Source organism: Impatiens glandulifera, chromosome 8 (genome assembly GCF_907164915.1).
Source record: "Impatiens glandulifera chromosome 8, dImpGla2.1, whole genome shotgun sequence".
In the NCBI taxonomy this organism is placed as follows: domain Eukaryota; kingdom Viridiplantae; phylum Streptophyta; class Magnoliopsida; order Ericales; family Balsaminaceae; genus Impatiens; species Impatiens glandulifera.
In genome coordinates, this window is record NC_061869.1 from 28,651 (window position 1) to 52,116 (window position 23,466).

The window sequence follows — 23,466 nt, forward strand, 5'->3', positions numbered from 1 at the left end:
AACCCTAAACCCTAAACCCTAAACCCTAAACCCTAAACCCTAAACCCTAAACCCTAAACCCTAAACCCTAAACCCTAAACCCTAAACCCTAAACCCTAAACCCTAAACCCTAAACCCTAAACCCTAAACCCTAAACCCTAAACCCTAAACCCTAAACCCTAAACCCTAAACCCTAAACCCTAAACCCTAAACCCTAAACCCTAAACCCTAAACCCTAAACCCTAAACCCTAAACCCTAAACCCTAAACCCTAAACCCTAAACCCTAAACCCTAAACCCTAAACCCTAAACCCTAAACCCTAAACCCTAAACCCTAAACCCTAAACCCTAAACCCTAAACCCTAAACCCTAAACCCTAAACCCTAAACCCTAAACCCTAAACCCTAAACCCTAAACCCTAAACCCTAAACCCTAAACCCTAAACCCTAAACCCTAAACCCTAAACCCTAAACCCTAAACCCTAAACCCTAAACCCTAAACCCTAAACCCTAAACCCTAAACCCTAAACCCTAAACCCTAAACCCTAAACCCTAACCCTAAACCCTAAACCCTAAACCCTAAACCCTAAACCCTAAACCCTAAACCCTAAACCCTAAACCCTAAACCCTAAACCCTAAACCCTAAACCCTAAACCCTAAACCCTAAACCCTAAACCCTAAACCCTAAACCCTAAACCCTAAACCCTAAACCCTAAACCCTAAACCCTAAACCCTAAACCCTAAACCCTAAACCCTAAACCCTAAACCCTAAACCCTAAACCCTAAACCCTAAACCCTAAACCCTAAACCCTAAACCCTAAACCCTAAACCCTAAACCCTAAACCCTAAACCCTAAACCCTAAACCCTAAACCCTAAACCCTAAACCCTAAACCCTAAACCCTAAACCCTAAACCCTAAACCCTAAACCCTAAACCCTAAACCCTAAACCCTAAACCCTAAACCCTAAACCCTAAACCCTAAACCCTAAACCCTAAACCCTAAACCCTAAACCCTAAACCCTAAACCCTAAACCCTAAACCCTAAACCCTAAACCCTAAACCCTAAACCCTAAACCCTAAACCCTAAACCCTAAACCCTAAACCCTAAACCCTAAACCCTAAACCCTAAACCCTAAACCCTAAACCCTAAACCCTAAACCCTAAACCCTAAACCCTAAACCCTAAACCCTAAACCCTAAACCCTAAACCCTAAACCCTAAACCCTAAACCCTAAACCCTAAACCCTAAACCCTAAACCCTAAACCCTAAACCCTAAACCCTAAACCCTAAACCCTAAACCCTAAACCCTAAACCCTAAACCCTAAACCCTAAACCCTAAACCCTAAACCCTAAACCCTAAACCCTAAACCCTAAACCCTAAACCCTAAACCCTAAACCCTAAACCCTAAACCCTAAACCCTAAACCCTAAACCCTAAACCCTAAACCCTAAACCCTAAACCCTAAACCCTAAACCCTAAACCCTAAACCCTAAACCCTAAACCCTAAACCCTAAACCCTAAACCCTAAACCCTAAACCCTAAACCCTAAACCCTAAACCCTAAACCCTAAACCCTAAACCCTAAACCCTAAACCCTAAACCCTAAACCCTAAACCCTAAACCCTAAACCCTAAACCCTAAACCCTAAACCCTAAACCCTAAACCCTAAACCCTAAACCCTAAACCCTAAACCCTAAACCCTAAACCCTAAACCCTAAACCCTAAACCCTAAACCCTAAACCCTAAACCCTAAACCCTAAACCCTAAACCCTAAACCCTAAACCCTAAACCCTAAACCCTAAACCCTAAACCCTAAACCCTAAACCCTAAACCCTAAACCCTAAACCCTAAACCCTAAACCCTAAACCCTAAACCCTAAACCCTAAACCCTAAACCCTAAACCCTAAACCCTAAACCCTAACCCCAAACCCTAAACCCTAAACCCTAAACCCTAAACCCCTAAACCCTAAACCCTAAACCCTAAACCCTAAACCCTAAACCCTAAACCCTAAACCCTAAACCCTAAACCCTAAACCCTAAACCCTAAACCCTAAACCCTAAACCCTAAACCCTAAACCCTAAACCCTAAACCCTAAACCCTAAACCCTAAACCCTAAACCCTAAACCCTAAACCCTAAACCCTAAACCCTAACCCTAAACCCTAAACCCTAAACCCTAAACCCTAAACCCTAAACCCTAAACCCTAAACCCTAAACCCTAAACCCTAAACCCTAAACCCTAAACCCTAAACCCTAAACCCTAAACCCTAAACCCTAAACCCTAAACCCTAAACCCTAAACCCTAAACCCTAAACCCTAAACCCTAAACCCTAAACCCTAAACCCTAAACCCTAAACCCTAAACCCTAAACCCTAAACCCTAAACCCTAAACCCTAAACCCTAAACCCTAAACCCTAAACCCTAAACCCTAAACCCTAAACCCTAACCCTAAACCCTAAACCCTAAACCCTAAACCCTAAACCCTAAACCCTAAACCCTAAACCCTAAACCCTAAACCCTAAACCCTAAACCCTAAACCCTAAACCCCAAACCCCAAACCCCAAACCCCAAACCCCAAACCCCAAACCCGAAACCCGAAATACCACCCGCCCACCCTTTTAGGTGGATTCCGTTAATCCCAAACTTTAAAACCCACCCAATAAACACATGCAAATCACAAGCCCATGATACAGGCCCATGCTATATGCTTAATTATAATATATTATATACATATCATTTCTTTTCTTCTCTAGCAATGTGGGAAAAAACTCATTACATAAAAAAAAAAATAGGCTGAATACAGCAAAGGGTTTATGATTATGCTGTATACATATCAGGAGGTGATCCATAGTCTTCCATGAATGCAGAATCACCCATTCTTCACCTTCACCTGCAACATCAGACGATCCTATACACAACAATCAAGTAATTCAATCAAAACTCAACATTCAAATTCATTTCCTATACAAAATGTGACGGTCCAAGGAAGAATGGGATAAGACAAGGTTTGGTTAGCGGAATAGGTTTTGGGCTATCTTTTACCTTGCTGTTTTGTGTCTACGCATTAAGCTTCTCTGTTGTACAAGGGTCCATGCACTTGATGATGTAGTATAAGCTGCAGAAGAGAAGCAAACGCAAAATTAGTCATATTTTTAAGAAGACATTTGCTGCAGACTGAAGTCATCTTTACTTCAGAGATAAACTAACTCTAGCAAGTGCAGCCTTGAGATCAACCCAGGGATGAGAACTTGACTCATCATCATCTATGTGTCCTTGCTGCTGTGTAGGAGGAACTACTTTTACTGGAGATGATGATCTTTAAAGTCCTGCAGAAGCATAGCAGTTTATACAATCGAACAAGAATCAAACCAAATTGCTGTAGTCAAAGATAAATTGAGCCCACTCTTATGAAGAAGGTAAGGCGTGCTCACAGAAGAAGGATCCCGTTTCATTAAGTAAGAAGAGGCAGGCCAAAAGAGGAAAAGCCCGTTCAAAAGATTTCTTCTAATCAAACAGATCATCATCATCATCTGGTAAAGGCTGTGCGGAAACATTAATCAACTCAGCTTCATGCCTGCACAAAGAGTTATTTCGGGCATAAAGTTACATTCAAGAAGCTATATACCAAATAATATTACACATCAGTTCACATGTGAGGGAAAAAAACTCACTGTTGTTGTGCAGACATGTCAATAGCAACTTCTGGAGGCGCCAGAGCAATTTCCCCAACAATGTGAAGGTTCGGATCACTGTGGCATGTCACACAGAAGTTATGATATCAAACAACAAACGAACATACTTGGGGTTATTTTACTATTTTTGGCATGAATTTGAGAAGAAAAGAACAGAGTAACCCATTCATACCCTGAAAACTTCATAGCAAGATATAAGGCTTCTCAAAGTTGTAGTTACTCTTTGCAGAAATCTCATAGTATTGAAGATTTTTCTTTCTGTGGAAGGTAACCTGCTTTGCCTTGACCTGTCTATTCTTGACATCAACTTTGTTTCCACAAAGAACAATCGGGATATTCTCACAATCTCACAAACCCTGATGATTATAAGATATAACAATATTTCTTATTAAATAAAGATAAAACTTATGTGCTTCATACATATAATTGTTATAAAAACAAACCTGCAAAGATCCCGATGCCATGTAGGAACATTTTTTTAAGTCAGTCGTGCAGTAACATCAAACATTATGATTGCACATTGTCCATGAATACTGCAATATTGAAAAGAATATGAACTAGGTAGGGTAGTATTGACTTGTTTATTTAGCAAATATTTCACAATTAAGACTTTGACGACCGACCCACCCACCCACCCTATAAGTTACTATAAGTGAAGTGGCTTTGTAATAGTATTGATATCTATCTATCTATCTAGTTGAGTAATCATTATCTAAAGATTGCATGTCTTTAACAGAAAATATAACATCTTATGACAGATAAGTTGGATTGAGTAGAAAATAAAAAGGAATTGACAAGGAAGAAGTAAAAACAGTGGGTAACGTACTAGTAACCATCTCTTAGACCTCCGAATTTCTCTTGGCCGGCAGTGTCCCAGCAGTAGAACCTTATCTTGCCACAATTCGTGGTGAAATCCAATGGATGAACTTCCACACCAATAGTCGCTGCAAACCAAGCGAGAAGATGTTAATATGTGTTTGCATAATTAAGATAAAACGAAGAATAAGGAAAAACAAAAACAAGAAGAGATGGCGCTGCTTACGTTCGTATTTCTTCTCGAATTCTCCAGTGAGATGGCGTTTAACAAAAGTTGTTTTACCTGTTGTATTCAGAACAAACAATCATATCATATAAAGATAAAATCTAATAATAAGAGGCAAATGAAAATACTGGAGAATCCAAGATAGGTTCTATAACAATATTATTAGTTGGGAAGAAATGAAAGATGAAGAAAATAGAGAGCAATCAGATACCTGTGCCGCCATCGCCGACGATGACAAGCTTGAAGCTCGGATAGTCGACAGTTTGTTGATTAGGAAGTGCATGCGATGAAAAACTAGATGTTAAAGATGGACATGAAGAAATAGTACAAATTCAGAGAGAGAGAGAGAGAAACTACCATGGGTGATTTTTGCGATTGAAAATTTGAACGAGTAGAAGAATGAGGCAGAAATAGATGCGCTGATTGCTTTAAGTATAAATAGTACGTGTTACTTACTGCTTTTATTCAACGCGAAGATGTGCGCCGTCCGATGAGATCCCACCACTAACAAATAAAATTTGCAAATCTGTAGTCAGAAGAAACAACCCTTTCGGGCGAACCTGTATGGAACAGTTTCCCAAATTCCATTATCTCCCCCATTTGGGTCACAGGCCCAGATTACCTAACCCATCAAATATAGGTAGATAATTAATGATATATATACATAACAAAATCTTCATAACTTGGCGAGGTGGGAAAAACATAGTTTTACAATAAAAAAAAATATAAGGCTGAACAAAACTAAGTGAAAGTTCAGGCAGAACTGAAAGAAATCCGTTGGGCAGTTGCTTTTGATTCTGATGCTTCAATGGTTGCTTTTGATTCTGTGTCAATTTTACAATAGAGAATGAACAATAGAAATAACGATCAATGAAATAGCCAATACATACAACATAGAAAGAATCCTAGTACAACCTAAGAGATTATAGATGAAATCACAAAACATGGTCAACAAAGAATAGGAGCCCATGTCTAACATAGAAAGTTAGCATACCTGTTCCTGTTTCTCCTGAACTTCCTCTATAAATGTTCGCCTCTTCAAAGCGAAATGTAAATAAAACACTTGTGCAGCTTTCTTATGCAACTATTAAAATAGAAAGAAAAAAAGTATTATTCATATGTACCATTTAGTTGGTCCAAAATACGTTCATTCTCACAGTGAAACTATATTGAGTTCAACTTTATGAAAAGGAAGGATTACAAATGATCCTCTAGCAACCACTCTCATTTTCCACAATAAGAATACTATCATTTTCCACAGTCAGAAATCAATGTGCTGAAAACATGACTAATAAACTCGCCTAGAAGACTAACATCAACTGAAACTACTGAAATTAGACAACATATAAATAATCTGAAATCTAAGTACTTCTTGATATGTGAAATGAAACAATACCAAACAAAAGGTGCATGATAAGATTAGCCACACAAACTAATCCAATTTTTCATCCCATCAATGAGAAAAATGCAAATCCTTCATTTGATTATATATGTAACTCTGGTGTAACTCTAGGCTTTCAGTTACAGGAATCAATCAATATTAATAATCAAATCAAAGCAACTTGGAAAAGACTTTAGTAACCATAGTAATTTTCCTAAGCTGATAATATAATAAAATAATACCATTCATGACTAGTATTAGTATGGAAGTGAGTGAATTATGCCAGGAGTCTGAAATTCAAGTGGCTAACTCATCATTGAGTAGAACTCAGTCCCATTAATGAAAGCTTGATCCAATGTTTTGTTTGTGAAACCGTTTCAATAAGGTTCTAATGTCAGTTTCCACTTATATATTACAGTAGTATGTTGAGCCTATTTCTATTAATCAAAGTCGTATGCAAAGTTGAAACCAAACAGCTTAGCAGTTAGCTCCACATATTTCTAGTAAGATTAAAAAACATTTTAGACTGTCAAACCCCTACAAGCAGTAGAAACTTAGCTCAAACATTTGTCTATTTATCACCTCAATATTCAGAATCGCAATTCACATATTCACTCGCAATAAACAAGAGCAAGAGCAAAAACAAACAAGCTATGATCAGTTAAAAGAGATCATACCTATTTGTATTGGAACTCGATGGTGTAAGAAAGGAGTGCTGGACTAATATCGGTAGCGTCAGGCCGAGAAACGGACACGATTTTGGCCGTGGGCAACTCATCGAAAATTGGAGTCGACTCCAGGTCATCAACGTGTTGGAGAAGAAAGGTGGCTCCGTCTGCATTTCCCTACTCCCTTCTGTCTCATACGATTTCTCACGTTTATCCCGATCTGACTTATTATCTTTATCGTAAGACTTCTCACACTTTCCTCGATCGTTCTTAGGTTCATGAGATCTCTTGCGCTTATCGCGACGATCGGATTGCATCTCCCTGTTATCTTCCATATCCATCTTCCCTTCACGAAATCTCTCACGCTCCGAAGAATGCTCTCGGGTCCTTCGGCGGTCACCGCCGCCATCGTCGTCCCCCGGTGCTTGTCGTACTTTGAGCGATGCCTTTATTTATCATCGCGGTCATCTTTGAATGATTTGTGCCTACTGGACCGGTGCTTATGACCTCGATCGCGATCTTCAGAGAAATCTTTCTCTCTATCTTCACGATCGACCTCTCGATTTAGGGTTTAGTCAATTTGGTATATTATTATTATTATTATTATATATATATATATAATAAGTGTAAAATAATAACAAATTCAAATATTGAAAGGGAATACAAATATAGTAAAAAAATCTTAAGTCATTAAAATAATTGCTTGAGTTATTTATTTTGACAAATTTTCAGCATAAATAATATCAAAATAACAATTTCCAAATAGGTTTAAATTTAGTTATGATATTAATATGTGATTATTCAATTAAAATAGATTCAAAAGTGCATTGTCGTAGACCAAATCAAAACTTTTTGTCCAATTTTATTACAATCTAACATTATTTTATACCTATAAACAAGGAATTAGTAATGGTATGTTTCTTTTTGTTATAAAATAAAATAAAATAAAAAGCATGCACCAATATGGTTTCGTCTATACAATTTAATATTCTTAGTGAGATAATTAATTTTTTTCATGCCTCAAGATCTCCCCCACGTGCATATATCACTAGACATAGTGTCTCACTAGACATAGTTAATTTATTTTTATATTTTTTTATTTTATCATTTTCACCTAATTAATTAGGTTTTGATACTTGGATGGAATATTTTTATGAGTCAAATGAGGTTAAACTATCCAAAATTTTAGTCATTAGAAACCTTTTTCAAATAAACAAAATGTTCACATCTTATTTTAATGTAATATTTCGTTTTTCTAATTAATTTGTCACTTTTTAAAATTAAATTAAATGATATTTAGAAACGTTTTGAACATATTTTTTTAAATTGAGTATTGTTTTCGATATTTACGCATTTTAATTTGTCGAATTTGATTTAAGTAACTAAAAAAATTGTAATTTGAAAAAATATTTAAGAAAATTTAAAAAGAGAAATATTTTGTATTTATTTTTAAAAAATATTCATAAAGACACAACTTTGTGTTTTGTTTAGCAATTTAGACGTATTTATGTTTTAAATTGAGTATTTTTCAAAATATATGTGTTCAAAACTGTCGAATATTGTTATAATACCTTAAAAATATATATAATAAGTGAGAATAATTGGAAAAATCGAAAAAAAAAAGAATTGATATTTTATCTTTATAAATGTGATAAATTATTTAAGAAAAAAAATATTATGTTAAAGTAAGAAAGTGAAAAAAAGAATTAATGACAAAATTTTTAATAATTAAAGTATTATAGGACAAAGTTTAAAGTTCGAGTCTCATTTTATAAAAAATGATCATAGTTTGAGTTCTAAATAGCAATTGACCTTTATTTATTTGGTAATAAAATTATTATTATTTCTGTTCAAGTATAAAATTAGTATGAGTTTTGATCTCTTATTGTTTGTTATATTAGTTTATTAAATATATTTTTTTTTCCTTTTTTTTCTGTTAATACGTTATATGATAGTTCTATTGTGAAGAATAATCTCATTCACTTGAATATTTTAACACAAACACAACCATATAATTACTAATTTTAGGTCAATCATAATTTAGTTATAACATAATTTACTAGTTAAAAAGATAATTTTTTTATTTAAAAGACTATAATTTTTATATTCAATTCTCATTAAAATTATTTTAAGTTAAGTTCGTTATATTGAATTAGCATCACGTAAATAATCATATTTCATAAAAAAAAATACATGAGAAATTGAAAAAAATATATATTATTATTTAAAATGGTAAGTAACAAATAGAATACTCATTGTATTTGACAATATATAAATGTTAGGTGGGATGTGACCATTTACTTGCATCAACATGTGTAATCAATCTTGTGGCTCAAAATTTTTCAATCCCATTATATTAAAACATTTGCATGTCTACCATTTGATCCTTCATTTTCAATTCATTTCTTATCATTAAACACATAATCTTCGTCATTATAAAAAAAAAAAAGAAGATAATGGGCATTTCTTCGTATCATTCAAGAATCATATTCTTTATTGATAAAAAGGGACCATAATCTTGTAATTGGACAAATTCTCTAGGTTTGATTTGCTTTGTTCATTTTGTATTTAGGGTTGATTTGAATTTGTAATATGTTTTAATAGTTTGATTTAATAAATTGTATTAGGGTTTTGACATAAAGAAATTTTTAGTCTTAAAAAAAATTTTAATTCGTCTAGATATCACTGACTGTCAAATAGTCCACAAAATTAAACCCAAATTACCACCCACCGGGTAAACCCGATCATCTGGCAACAAAGCTTTACCCCGTTGGGTCACAGTCACATATTATTCAGCCCAGCAATTATTAACTAAATTCTAACCCATTATATTCATATAATTTACTTTGTAATATATCGATGTGGGAATTCTTTCCTGTACTTTGTAACCCGATCAAGAATCTGAAACAGAGACTGAGGTTAATGTTTTTAAGACTGCTGTGGTTCAGCCTAACCTGATGAAGATTGCAGGAATTGAGTTTGAAGGCCATGCTTTTAATATGACTGATGATTTTTCTGCTGTTTGATTAGAGTATGCTTCTGGTTTAATTCAGAAATAAAAAGGAAAGACAATGTTAATGCTGTAAACGGTGAAAATTCTAATGGAAATGCAACTGATTTAATTTCTAATGGAGGTGCTGCAGGTGAAAAAAAATTCTACATTAATACATTCTGCTATTGAGAATGGAAATATTATGCAGAATTCATTTGAGGAACAGGTTATGGATGAATTAGTCTCAAATTCTGGAAATAAAGTTCATGTTCCGATCATTCTGTGCGAAAGAGACATCCTCGACTTATTTAGTTATAGGCGTATCTCATTTCTTTGGACTTGGATTGATTACTGTGTTGATTCAAGTCAACTTAACCTAAGTATTTGTTAGCAGTATTCACCTTCCTCAATAGTTATTTTTTTATTCTTTTCCATGTACATTTAAGCTCAAGTTATATCTATTTTCCTATTTTTTTTTGCAGTGGAGCCTGGTTATTGTCTGTTTGATGTGGATGCAATGTATTTGCATTGCATGGAATTGTGTCACTGAAATACTGGTTGCTCTCTAGGATATCATGGGATGCTGGCTCTAATCGTTTTCTTGTTTGCAGAAAGAGTGATGGACTTGCTTGTATGATTGATATAAAAATTGACCTATGTGCTGTGACATATTATGGTGCACCAATGAAACAGTAATAATAATCTATTTGTGCTGACAATTTATCCTTTAAATGCGTAGTTAAATCTTGTTATATAAGGCCTATGGGTTTTGAATATTGTCTCTGTTAATGTGTATGTAGCAATAATTTGCTTGAATGCATATTTTATCCCTAGTCCCTTGCTGGAAGTACTTACTACATCCAACAGAGATAATCAGTCATCAATGATTTTATGCTAACTTATGTTTGCCTTCACACTTGTAACATCAATCAACTTGACTTATTATAGGATCTGGGGAAACCGACAGTCAGCTGCCAGGTCTAAGGAAAGGAAGATGAGGTATATTAATGAGCTTGAACGGAAGGTTCAAACTCTGCAAACAGAATCAACTTCATTGTCCACTCAGCTAACCCTGGTGCAAGTATGTAGATGGTCTAGCACAACATAATGTGTTTTGTTTTTCCATCTTCTGTTTTCATGGCAAGAAGTTGGGGCTATTTAATGTTTATGATTTTGACAATTTTGTGTTGTTCTAACTTTGACAGAGAGATACAAGTGGTCTGGCATCTGAAAATATGGAACTGAAACTGCGTTTGCAGACAATGGACCAACAAGTCCATTAGTAGGATGGTAAGAAAATTATTAACCTTTAGTGCTGTGATGATGGCTTTGTGACTAGTTTGTTTGAGTATGTTCACGATGATATTAGTTCTTGATTATATCTTCTTTCAGGGTTTCCGTGGAAGTGTCGTTGATTCCACACACACACATACACACCTTGAACCACAAGCAGGTGTTGAAATTGACAAGTTATTATGGAGGAGGAGGAATGGTGAAGATTTTGGTGCAATTGATTGATATATAATAATTTAAGGAAGGAAGTGGTTATAGAAAATGGCACCTTCTTGCAAGGCTGAGAAGAAGGATGCAGTTGATGCAGCTGCATGGATGTTAAATGTCGTCACATCTGTTGGAATCATTCTAGTCAATAAAGCATTAATGGCTACATATGGTTTCAGTTTTTGGTCAATTTCCTTTATTTTTGTTCATAATCAAATCATTTTATATATATATTTTACTAGGACAACCTTGATGACTCTGTTATTTGACAAATCAATGGATAATGCATGCAGCTACAACATTGACTCGACTGCATTTTGCTACGACAACATTGATGACTGCTATTCTGAGGTGGCTGGGTTACATACAAGCTTCACATTTACCAGTCACCGACCTACTGAAATTTGTTATAGTCGCTAACTTCTCAATTGCTGGTATGAATGTTAGTCTCATGTGGATGGAATGAAATATTGAATTTCGTATACACAGATTGCAAAGCTGAGCATGATACCTGTGTCGTGCTTACTTGAAGTGGTTTTTGACAAGATTCGATACTCAAGAAACACGAAACTTAGTATTGCAGTTGTTCTGAGGGGGTAGGAGTTTGCACAGTTACTGATGTTAGTGTAAATGGAAGAGGTTTCATAGCTGCGTTTATTGTAGTATTGAGTACTGCTCTGCAACAATATTATGTGCATTTCCTTCAGAGGAAAAACTCTCTTAGTTCTTTCAATTTGTTGGGGCACACCGCACCATCTCAGGCTACAAGTTTGCTGCTTATTGCCCTCTTACTTGATTATTGCCTCACGACCAAAAGAGTTGATGCATTTGAGTACAGCCTATCATCTATTGTAAGTAAAAAAAAGAGAAAAAAAAATAGTTTAGAGTTTAGGATTTCACTTTTCATTTCATCTTTTTGTTTGTTGTTTCAGGTATTTATCGTCCTTTCTTGCACGATTGTAGTAGGGACTAACCTTAGCCAGTTCATATGCATAGGAAGATTCACTGCCGTATCATTTCAAGTCCTTGGGCATATGAAGACAATCCTAGTATTAATACTAGGATTCTTGTTCTTTGGGAAAGAGGGCCTAAATCTACAAGTGGTTATAGGAATGACAATAGCGGTGATTGGGATGGTATGGTACGGTAATGCTTCCTCTAAACCAGGTGGGAAGAAACGCAAGATATCAGTTAGTCAACAGAAGCAGCGCGAGGGACTTTCGAATTCCTCAAAACTTGATGACAAGATCTGATAAGAACAAACCATAAACAAAAAAAGGCACTTCTTTATCATCTCAAGTACAACCTGTTGGATATACATGCTTTTCCCCTACCCACAAAATTACAAACAAACATAAAAATGCCTAATATTGTTGTGTAGTTCTTGTATTTGTTTTGAGTCATGATGATGATATAGGTGGGCTGATGCATTAGAGGTTATTCGAGCTTTCCTTTTAGGCATGGCAAAATGGAACCAACGGTTCGGGTACCCGAAGGAACCGAACCGATCGGTTCGGATAATTTGTTTACTTTTCGGTTCCGGGTAATTTCGGGTCGGAACCGATCGGTTCCGGTTCGGGTCCGAGTCGGTTCCGGATACCCGAAAAATAATAAAATTGTTTATAATTTTTTTTTTTTTCTCTCTGTTCGGCTTTAATGTCCCTTTTCCATTTATACAGGCTGCTGTAGCTATTCTGCTCATAGAAACCAAATTACCTAATTCCAACTATTCTGCTCATGGAAACCAAATTATCTAATTCTAATATAGAGTTTAGGTCAACACTCAATATCCCATTTAGCTTAAGCATTAGAAAATTAAAGGAAATAATAATAATATTACCAGGCGGGAAAATAGAAATTGATTTCCCTTCTTTAACTGAGGTTAAAATTGCGACAAAATCCGAAAATGATAGAGAATAAGAGATGAGGAAGAGAGGATGATAGGTTAGAGAAAATGATATTTTTTTTAATATATATATATATTTTAAAATATTATTAATATATATATAATATATAATATATCACTGTTTTTTTAAATGGAATATTTATAATTGTTTTTATTAAATAATTTTTTAAAGCTTAAAATAACTGATTTTTTTAATGTATCTTTTAAAATATTAAAATTTTGTTTAATTTTATCCAAATTTAAAACATAGGTAAAATTTAAAAATATATTAATGGGTTAAAATTAGTTAAATAAGTAAAATATAAATTATTTTAAAACATCGGGTCCGGTTCGGGTCGGGTACCCATCGGTTCGAACCGATATTTCGGGTAATTTAAATACCCGTTTTTTCGGGGCAAAATCGGGTCCGGTCCGGTTTGGGTCTCCCCAAACCCGGAAATTTGCCATGCCTGTTTCCTTTGCCAAAATCGCTCAAGATTCTCCCCCCTCAGAACCACAACGTTCTCCCCCTTTATCTTATATTTCTTCTTCGGCCGCCTCGCGATCCTCCTCTAGGTGAGAGAAAAGAATAGACGAAGCTGAAAATGGAAAGGAGCGTCTGGTGCGTGTTGGACTTGGAGAAGAAGGAAGGGAAAGCGCTGTCTTGGTGCCTTGCTGCCTTGGCCCCGTTTGATTTGAGACATTTTTTCTTCTTCTTTAATCTGCAAAACGACACAAGCAAATTAAAAAAAATATATAATATCATTTCAAGTTATTTTTAATTTGTTGATTTATTTATTTTATTAGAATTAAAAAAAAATATAATAACATTTTAAGTTATTTTTAATTTGTTGATTTATTTAATGAGACCTAAATTTAAATGATAAGTTTGGTGTAAAATGGGAGGTCTATAATTATATATTAATTATATATTATAGATTTATAACATGTTCGAGAGGTGTTGTTAGTTAAATTTAAAAAAAATTATAACTTAATTAATAAATTTTGATTTTTATAACAAATATATCAAAATAAAAAATAAAATATTATAAAGTTGGAAATAAACTAAAATTATGTAGGAATATTTTAAAATTTTATTTTCAGATTAAATAACCCTTATTATTTATAACATTATATTTATTTATTCCTATATTCTTGTTTGACCATCATTTTATTTCTTTTTTTCTTAACTATAGAGTAATGTATTAATTTTTTGTTTAATAAACCAAATAATTTGAATACCCATCTAAAGAATAAAGAAAAAGATAAAGTTAGTTGATTTTATTGATTTTACTAAGTTTGATGAGTTTATCAAGTTAACTCGTCATTAATACATGACTCGATCTTCAAGATTTTACTCGCAACTTTGACAACTTTACTATGATTAATGATATTTGGGAAACATATTTGATTCAATTGTATATTGATATATTGGTTGAGACTATTCTCAAGTAAAATCGTCACTATATCATATAAATCAATAGTTTTCTATAATTTTCCATTTTATTATATCAAACAATAATTTCTATCATTTTAGGTCTAATATATTTTTGTTGACATAGGTTCCTAATCATATAAGAGAATAAGGCCTCAATAATGAATTATGGAGAGTAATTAATTAAACACTTGGCTAATTATACAATTTTCATTTTGATACCTAACCTGACAAAAAAAAAATTGTTATCCTGATAAGACCTTGACTAAAAATTTTATTTTTATTCTCTTTAAATTAATTGGGGGCATGGATTCTAGGTATGACAACAAAATTTTATAAACAAATTTTTTTAATTACTAATTTAATTAAAATGTGTCACTTAACTTGAAATTTTACTATGTTTCAATCTCCAAAAATTTTAAAATTTTAAAATTCAAATTAGATAAAATATCAAATGTGTGAATTGCAATTGAGAGCAATATAATTCTAATTGAGTTAAATACTCTCCCATGTAATATCTTTTTTATTTTTAATGACATTTTTTTCTTTACACTCAATCATAGTATTTCTAAACATGATTATAACTACACTCAATTTATTTTTTATGTCAGATTTTATTAGTAACCTAAGGATAAAGATAAAGACTATCCGATTCATAATAAAGCAAAATTATATTTATCTAATTCCTTATATAAATTGTTATATTAATTAATATAAATTAAATTAAGTATGAATCCATACTAACCCAACTTTAATTATTAATTAATAAATATATATATATATATTATGAATTAATTAAATATATATATTTTTTTATCCATTATACTAATATTTTTAATATATATTAAAAAAGTTTATATATTATAATTTTACATTTTATTTTTATTAAAAAAGTTAATTAGTATAAAAAATCTTTTTTTATTGGGGTCAATTTTTGTGGCAGATAATACAATTTAATTATTTTTTTATCGCATTGTTTAATTTTATTTTACTAATTACTAATTAATATGTTAACTATCGTATTTTTTCTTTAAATAATATATTATTAAAAAAAGATAATAATATATATTTTTTTATAATTAATTTATTTGATCAGTAATAATAAGTGTAGGATGATACATTCAATAAGTCTATTTAGTAATTTTAAATTTTTTTTTTTATTAAAAACATGACTTTTATTTATGTTTTAATACATACTCTTTAATTGACTAAGTTTGAAAAAAAAAAAAAAAAAAATTGTTATCGAAAAATAGTTGTGGACTATTTGATAAAAAAAAAAGACAAAAATATTTTATTGAAATATAGTATGACTTTTTGGTTAGAGTAAAGTCCTACAGATTCAGCTACATGGACTGTTTTCTTGAATATGAGAGATTTGCAGTTTTTAGTTCTAAGTGGTGAAAAGGGAAGAAATTGATAGAAGTTCTTTGGCAATCACATTAGGATGGTTTGATATTCCCGACAAAATTAATAGAATAATATTAATAGATGTTTAGGGTTTATCGAAAATTCATACAAGGAGATCTGTTGCATAAGCTTGACTGAAAAGTTCAAACTATCACCCAGTCCTGCAGCTAGAACTTTAAGGAAATCTTTAAGATTCTTTATCTCTTGAAATGCTTTGTCTAATTTGCAAGAAAAATTCCTCTGAATGTCCAAAAGATCATCCTTCTCTTTTTGTAAATTTTTTTCTGATATCCTCAAATGTTTTATATCGTCTTACTTCAACCTCAAACCGAGATCCAAGTCTTCCATCTTTGCATTCAATATTTCGGTATCTGATCTATAAATTGCTTTCTGACCACAGTAACTGAATGTAAAACAAGCAAGACATTGCAAAAACAAGTTAATTTGCAAATGCAGAGCCGAGTAGTGCATAATATCAATGTATTTTCCCAGTAATCAAACATTCATCATTAATCAAAAAAATAAAGTGACTTCCTCTAAAACAAAGTTCAACTCTGCAAGTGTGCTCTCTTCTTATAGTGATTGAGAACTTTTACTTAAATCTTACTTTACTGAATTCAACTAGATTGCCAATCTAGGGATTAGAGCAGGTATTATAAATTTTAATTCATCATGATTCTTCTTCTATATTGTAAAAGTTGATTTTTGACATAAAAATTACAACAAATTTCATCATTCTCAATTAATTCACAACATATGCTAGATACAAATTCAAGGGTTTTACTAAAATACAGCATATGTATCATTAATTTTCTATTATTGCAAATATATGTATCAGCTCCGAATTCAAATATAGCATGATTCATTAAGCTATCTATTCGTTCATCAAAACACATGACTGAGATTTCAAACTATTCCTTTATATATTATATTATCTTAAAGAAAAACAAAACAAAAAACTATTTACCTTGGTAAATATAAACAATCTACATAATAATAATATTCCATGGGTTGGTTGGTGTTTTTCTTTATATACAGTATGTGATTATATTCTGGAGATAAAATCAAGGGAAATAATTCTATGACCAGGAATGTGGTTTTTGTAGGTGATTTCTGATCAAAAGCTGTGCATAGAGGAGCTCATTCCAAGCATCAGGCACACCAACCAACCCGAAAGCTAGTTCGCCACCAAGTGTAGCCCCACCATTCGCTAAAATGCACTTCTCAGACCGCGAAAGCGGAACTGCTTGACGCTGCATATTCGAACTCATTAAATTTAGACTGACTTATGTTGAGCATAATTACCCCCACATGGGTCACAGGCACATGTTTTAAGCCTTTACATGATAAGAAGAATTCTAATCAGTTATATACATTCTATTTCTTTTGGAATATGGCGATGTGGGAACTAATTTTTCCTTACATAAAAAAAAAGTAAGCTGAACTAAACTACAGAACTGAGAGAGAGATATTTTCTTTGTTTTTGAAGGGGTTTCTTGGTCGCAGTCCCATACGTAGATTTGAGCATCTTCACTTGTTGAGATAATGTGTCTTCCGTCCATGGTAAAGGAAGCTTTTATTTGACTTCCAAGATTTTTTCTGGCTGAAAAATGAATTAGACTAACTCAGTATATAATTTAAAAATATATAATTTGTAATGTTTGTAAAGAATAACAATACTAATCATCTATAAAACTATGTGTATCATAATCATGAAAAGAAAAATCTATACCATTTACCAAATAAAGTAAGAGGATACACTAATTACAGAAAACTAGTCCCTAGTCTAGCAGAGATGTCTCATCAATAGACATATGTACCCTACTTATAGAACAGATACTATTCAAGTTAAGTCGTAGAAAAAAAAACATTGTCTTTGGCGATTTTTCGATGGGATCGTGATGGTGACAAAATATCAGTTTCAAAATAGGTTCAATGCAGTTCAAATATTACAATTTTTAGAGAGAAAAGACATTTGGTGTCTTACCCGTAAATTTGAAGATAATATTGCAGCCAGATAGTAGTCGAATTTGTGAATTGGCGGAAGTGACGAGCACTTTACTCGGGTCAACAGGAGAAAACTGAAAATACAAAATGGGTACAATGTGAAGGATGGAGATAAAATTCTGCTACAGTTATAGGAGTGCAAAAATTTTACCTGAAACCCAATTATTCTCTTGCAGGATAACTTCTTTTTCTCCTTCAAACATGTTTGACTATTTAGCTGCAAGTGATTATCTGTCGAATATATATTATAGTTTAGTAATCAGTTAGAGCCATCTTGAATCATAAAAAAATCAATGTTACTAAACAGGAAAATTAGAGGGTAAAAAAGATATTTTGTAAATTGGCTACTAATGGTTAGGCAGTAGTTGAATAATTCAATATTTAAGGTGGAAACTGATGAATAATTTGTGATGATGTGCATCGAACAAGGGAGAGAAAGCAAGGACTATAACGTGTACCACTTCTCATCAAACCTTTAAACACCATTTTTGGGCAAGAGGCCGATGGTAGAAGAGTAGTGAAAGGTAGGAGAAGACTCCCAAGGAAGATCAGACTATTATCGATGAGAAGCTTGATTACCCCTTTTGGCGGAATAAATGATAAAAAAATTGTCTCTGAGATTGTTCAGAGTACGATACAAAAGGAAGCTAAAATTGCAAAATCTAAGCTTGGAAAAAAGAGAGACAGACTTTATAGCAGTGTCAACTACACATTCCTGACACTCTCAAGAAACTCAAGCTTAAGATCAACCTCAGTTCATTTTGAAAACTGATTTAGAGCTTTAAGTGTTTGAGGCTTTCATTTTCTTGGAGGTCTTTGTTTGATTAATTCATGTAGACTGTTGTTATGATTTGTATTGCTTTGATTTGGATTTTACCAATGCCAGTTTCACTTTGACTGTGGATCAATGGAAAGATTCTCACTTTTCAAAAAAGAAAAATTAAGGTGGAAACCTTCTTCAAATGAGAGAAAGAAAAACCAAGACACCTTGCTCAGTCAAAGATCTTCTGTCATATCAATGTACAATTATAATGTCTTTCTTTCTCCAAATGATCTCTTACAGTTCTAACAAGTATGGTGCATGAACAAAATCATTTCTCTCAAAAAGGAGGATTCTCACTAGATATGTTATAAAGGAATGAGATCTATATGAATGCAAAAGGGTGCCCAGCCAGCTTTTCGCGCACTAGATATATAGTCAGAATCCTTGTATTAGTGATTCTCATGAATATCTCAGAATTTCTTTTCATCTTAGGGCTTAGGCCATTCTAATTAATCCTCTAATTCTCTCCTTAAGAACTCTAGGTTACATATTTGGATCATAACATAATCATAGAATTTTTACATTTAGCTCTAAACAAAAAATATCAACCAAAACAGGTAAAGCTCCACCATACCTACAATGTCATAGAAACAACAACTCCCATCCATCAATCCCACAACTGCGCCCTAAAATCATTAAGAGTTTTGAGTGTCACCAATAAACAAATTGACACACATAATAATAGCAAGTTTCTAGAGAACAGATTGAAATCACCAACCTTTCCATTTGGGTAATAAGCCATACCATCCCACCCAAAGTCCCAAACAAACCACACAAAAAGACAAACATATTGGGATTGAAGTCTAACAATCATTTATTATATCATTTCCTACAAATCAAAATATAACAATATTCCATTGCAATTTGTAAATTGCAGCTAATTCATGTAAGTAATCAAAGATATATATAAATGAGATCATATAAGATTCCTTCTTAACTTAACTTTTTAATTAATAACATATATTATAGAATCGTGTGAAAGCTGGAAAAGTGTGTTTTGTAAGAGAACCCACCTGATCAATCTCGTTGTACATCCTTCATCTCCAAAAGAAGAAGAAGAAGAAGCTTCAACATGACCCACATGGAGATTAATGTTCCGTTCTTCAGCACCCCCTTCAACCTTGCTGATCTCCGATTGAATTCCCAAACAATTAAACGAGGCGGTTGGTCCAATAGACCTAGAATTCATAGAACCAATTACTTTCGAAGTAGTAGTCGTCCTGGAATCAAGAGTAGATTTAGATAATCTAGAAACCCTCCTCCTTCTCCCCTTTCTTAAATACCCAACCAACTAATTAACTAATATTTAAGTTCATGTCCTCTTTTATTTAATCAAAATAACTAACATCAACTAATAACATTTTAAAATATTAACAACAAATGATATTTTAGTCAATTAACCAAATTATCCCAAGTAACAGCTTTTCCCCCAAATTGTTTTTACATCAAACAAGTCTGAGCAAAAATGTATATGGCCTTCACATGAGGACATTTACTAACCTGGCCATGACAAAAAGTTACTTGACCATACAGGATCCCTCCCCAATAGCCTACAATCAGTATGATGAGCTACTGCTCTAGACAATAGCGTTTTCCCAGTACCAGGTGGTCCATACAGTAGAACCCCCTATTTGAAAAGTGAAGAAAATTTCATGAGCATGAAAAATTTCCAATTAACAAAGCAACTAACTTAGAAATGTATAAAGCCTTCAGCATTTGAAGCTGAGAACAATTAAAACTGGTAAAAAATAAGCATCCACAAAATGGTAAAAACTATAAATTATACTCAAACAATACTTCCAAATCAAGAGATCCAATCCAAATAAAAAAGATCAACTTCTGAAGAATCCTCAATACATTGTAGCTTCAAAAAAGAGAGAACAGATAAAAAAAAAAACCTTATGTCTAGTGGAATCCAGGATGAGATATCAATGTGGATATATATCAAACTCATCCTATCAAGTGGAAATAGAACTATATAATGAAGTTAATAGAAAGTCGAGACTTGCCTTCACAAGAACTTTACATTTCCCTATGACTTTGACAAATTCACCAACATATGATCGATCCAGGCTCCTGTAGAAGTTCTACAGCTCTTCCTTCAGCATCCTCACTAGACAGTGGATAAAAAATTCCACCATTAATGGCTACCATAGGTCATAACAACTTCGAACAACAGAAGTATCAAGTGAAAGTACAATACTAGACAATCAATAAGATAAACACATGGATTTACCTTTGGAATTCAAATCATTTCTATGAGCTTCGAGACGGTTGAGATTGTGAGTCTTCTGTCGAACCTGAAGCTGAAGATCGTGTATGTGTTGCTAGTAGTACTGTCTCAGTCCCTCTCCCTGTTTCGAAGTTCCCGTCTTCGCCGACCAAGCATCGCCGGAGGATGTCAGATCGGAAACGCGGTGATCGATTGTTGCAGTAGCCATGGTTGAAATTCTGAAAATGGAGAAGATGATGAAACCCTAGAGCTTAGGGAAACATCGTGTGCTCGGTGTTTTAGTTTGTCCTCGACAAGTTATGCCTCAGGAATAAAGTTCCCTCTTGCCCTCAACTTATTATCACTTGAGCGTTTTTACCCTTAACTTTTCTTCCATTTTGTCTATATGATTTCTTATGCTTTATTTTCTTTTCTTGCAAAGCTTACTATGCAACTTGATCATGCATTTTAATCGAAATTATGGGCTTAATTCCAATTTTATTAGGTTTTAGTAAACAAAAAATAACATTAAAATTGAAATTCCAACAAACACAATGTAATTTTACCATTCTTAATTTTATTTTTATTTTTTAAATAATTTTGATTTCTCGAAGAGTGCTTTATTTTTATATATAATTTGTTAATTTAATAAGTTAACTCAAATATGTAACCATTAAAAATCAATTAAAAATTTTACCATCAACTGAAATTTTAAATTTATTGAAAAATTTATGTCAAATATTTAAATTGTTTTTTCTTAAAAAAATAGATTTTAGTTTATAACCTCAAAGAACACTTTATTAATTTCTTTCTTCTTTTTACTATTCATAACTTTCCGTTTAACAAAATCAAACACTTAAAAATAAAAATTAAATTAGAGAATTGGCAACATACTTTTAATTAAAGTTACAAATCTTTGTAGAGTTATTCTTTAATTTTTATCACTATTTTATAATCTTTAAAGTTTTCTTTTTATTATTATTATTTTGAATAATAATTAAGTTAGTATTAAAGTGTAAATCGAATTAGTTCGGTTATTTGAATAAAATATATATATCCGATCACAATTAATCAAAACATTATATAGCTCTATATTCGATCGATAGAACGTTATTCGGCTCGGTAAGTATAATGATTTGACGGTTGAGATCGGTTAAATTGTGGAACTTAATTGACAAGATGATTTGAGACTTGACAATGTTAATGTTACGATATTTTTAGAGTTTTTTTTTTTTTGTAAGATTGAATTGTAATTATATCTTCTATAAGTTAGTAAAAAATGGTTATTTATATAAATTTGTATAATTAATAAAATGTTAAGATCATGGAACATAGTTGTATAATTCATTGTCAAACTTTGATATAAGATCATTTGATTGTTTAATGTATATGGTTTACGTTGTTTCATATATATATATATATATGATTTCATCAAATCATTTAGTTGTCTAATATATATATGCATGAAAGATTTGTTCAAACTCAAGTTCTCACTTGGCCTTGAACCTACCACGGTCCACTATTCGGATTCATTTATTCTTCTTGAAGATGCAGTTGTTCCAAAACCAATTTTGCCCCTTCCACAAACCATCTAGTTCCAGCATAAAAAAATAATATTAGTTCATAATACTAGAATCTGAAACAATATAGCCACACCATTGCATATCCCCATCTACAAATGTAACATTCTTTCTTTCATCATGACCAATTATACATCATCTAACAATATAATAAAGAAATATCCGAACCCATTAACCAACCATATTATTTCCCCACTTGGGGGTAAAAACCTATATTACTAAGCCAAACAATTATATGTTCAATAATAATCAATTATATACATAACATTTTCTTCCTAGTCTAGTAATATATCCTTATCCCCTTGTTATAAGTAATATTACAGAACAATTTCCACAACTCTTGACGGCTCTTTTAAAACCGTCACGATCCTGCTAGACGATAGTTTCCTTGTCGTTGATTTGCCCGATACTGATCCCCGGGTTCAGAGAAATGTTAAGGTATTCTAGCCTGAACAAATAACTGTCGCTTGGGGACCACAGGCCTATTCCGAAATTCTTACCCTCCCAGATGACCTCAACTTTGATACCTATATTGGGGTTGTAGCTGGATTTGACGGCCCTTCTCTCTCTGATGGATTATAATGGTACTGTGATGCCACAAAAGTCTATTAACAAGGCTCCTAATCAGGAGGTTAGGTCGATTATATCCATGCTTTGCGGTGATGTTAAGAATGTTGTTTTTATTGTGAGTGGACAATTCGGGATAGTTTGGGCAAATGGTTTTTTCTTTGCATGAAGATTGGAATTGCTGCTGAACATTAATAATGATAATTATTTGTTATGCTTTAATTTGGTAAATATTATTGTACAATAAATTTATTTATATTTTTAAGATGAGAGTTAAAATAAAAACAAAAACCCTTTTAT

The 23,466-nt window shown here is 32.8% G+C and overlaps 1 protein-coding gene, 1 long non-coding RNA gene and 2 pseudogenes across 2 annotated transcripts; 1 reads left to right on the forward strand and 3 right to left on the reverse strand.

The window, feature by feature from the left end:
- Window positions 1-3,032: 3,032 nt before the first annotated feature.
- On the reverse strand, window positions 3,033-5,138 carry LOC124911552 (annotated as a pseudogene).
- A 562-nt stretch (window positions 5,139-5,700) lies between these two features.
- Window positions 5,701-6,961, reverse strand: LOC124911169. The gene is made up of 2 exons (XR_007096586.1): window positions 6,768-6,961; window positions 5,701-5,793 (listed from the first exon to the last, which is right to left on the reverse strand). It is a non-coding gene; the product is annotated as an uncharacterized LOC124911169 (long non-coding RNA).
- Window positions 6,962-11,208: 4,247 nt separating this feature from the next.
- Window positions 11,209-12,639, forward strand: LOC124911165 (annotated as a pseudogene).
- Window positions 12,640-17,258: 4,619 nt separating this feature from the next.
- Window positions 17,259-20,397, reverse strand: LOC124911166 (WD repeat-containing protein 44-like). The gene is made up of 6 exons (XM_047451619.1): window positions 20,308-20,397; window positions 19,526-20,027; window positions 19,382-19,433; window positions 18,136-18,215; window positions 17,965-18,058; window positions 17,259-17,580 (listed from the first exon to the last, which is right to left on the reverse strand). Exons 2-6 carry the CDS (start codon window positions 19,619-19,621, stop codon window positions 17,336-17,338), a joined length of 567 nt encoding a protein of 188 aa, XP_047307575.1. The 5' UTR covers window positions 19,622-20,027; window positions 20,308-20,397; the 3' UTR covers window positions 17,259-17,335.
- Window positions 20,398-23,466: the final 3,069 nt, after the last annotated feature.

Bases quoted from the DNA above. Each gene is read 5' to 3' on its own strand.
- LOC124911166 (XM_047451619.1), bottom strand. From the start codon at position 19,621: ATGATTGTTAGACTTCAATCCCAATATGTTTGTCTTTTTGTGTGGTTT. The intron at 18,216-19,381 runs GTATGGTGGAGC...TATATTCGACAG, and splicing joins TTGTTTCTATGACATTGTAG to ATAATCACTTGCAGCTAAAT. The intron at 17,581-17,964 runs GTAAGACACCAA...TTCATTTTTCAG, and splicing joins TATTATCTTCAAATTTACGG to CCAGAAAAAATCTTGGAAGT.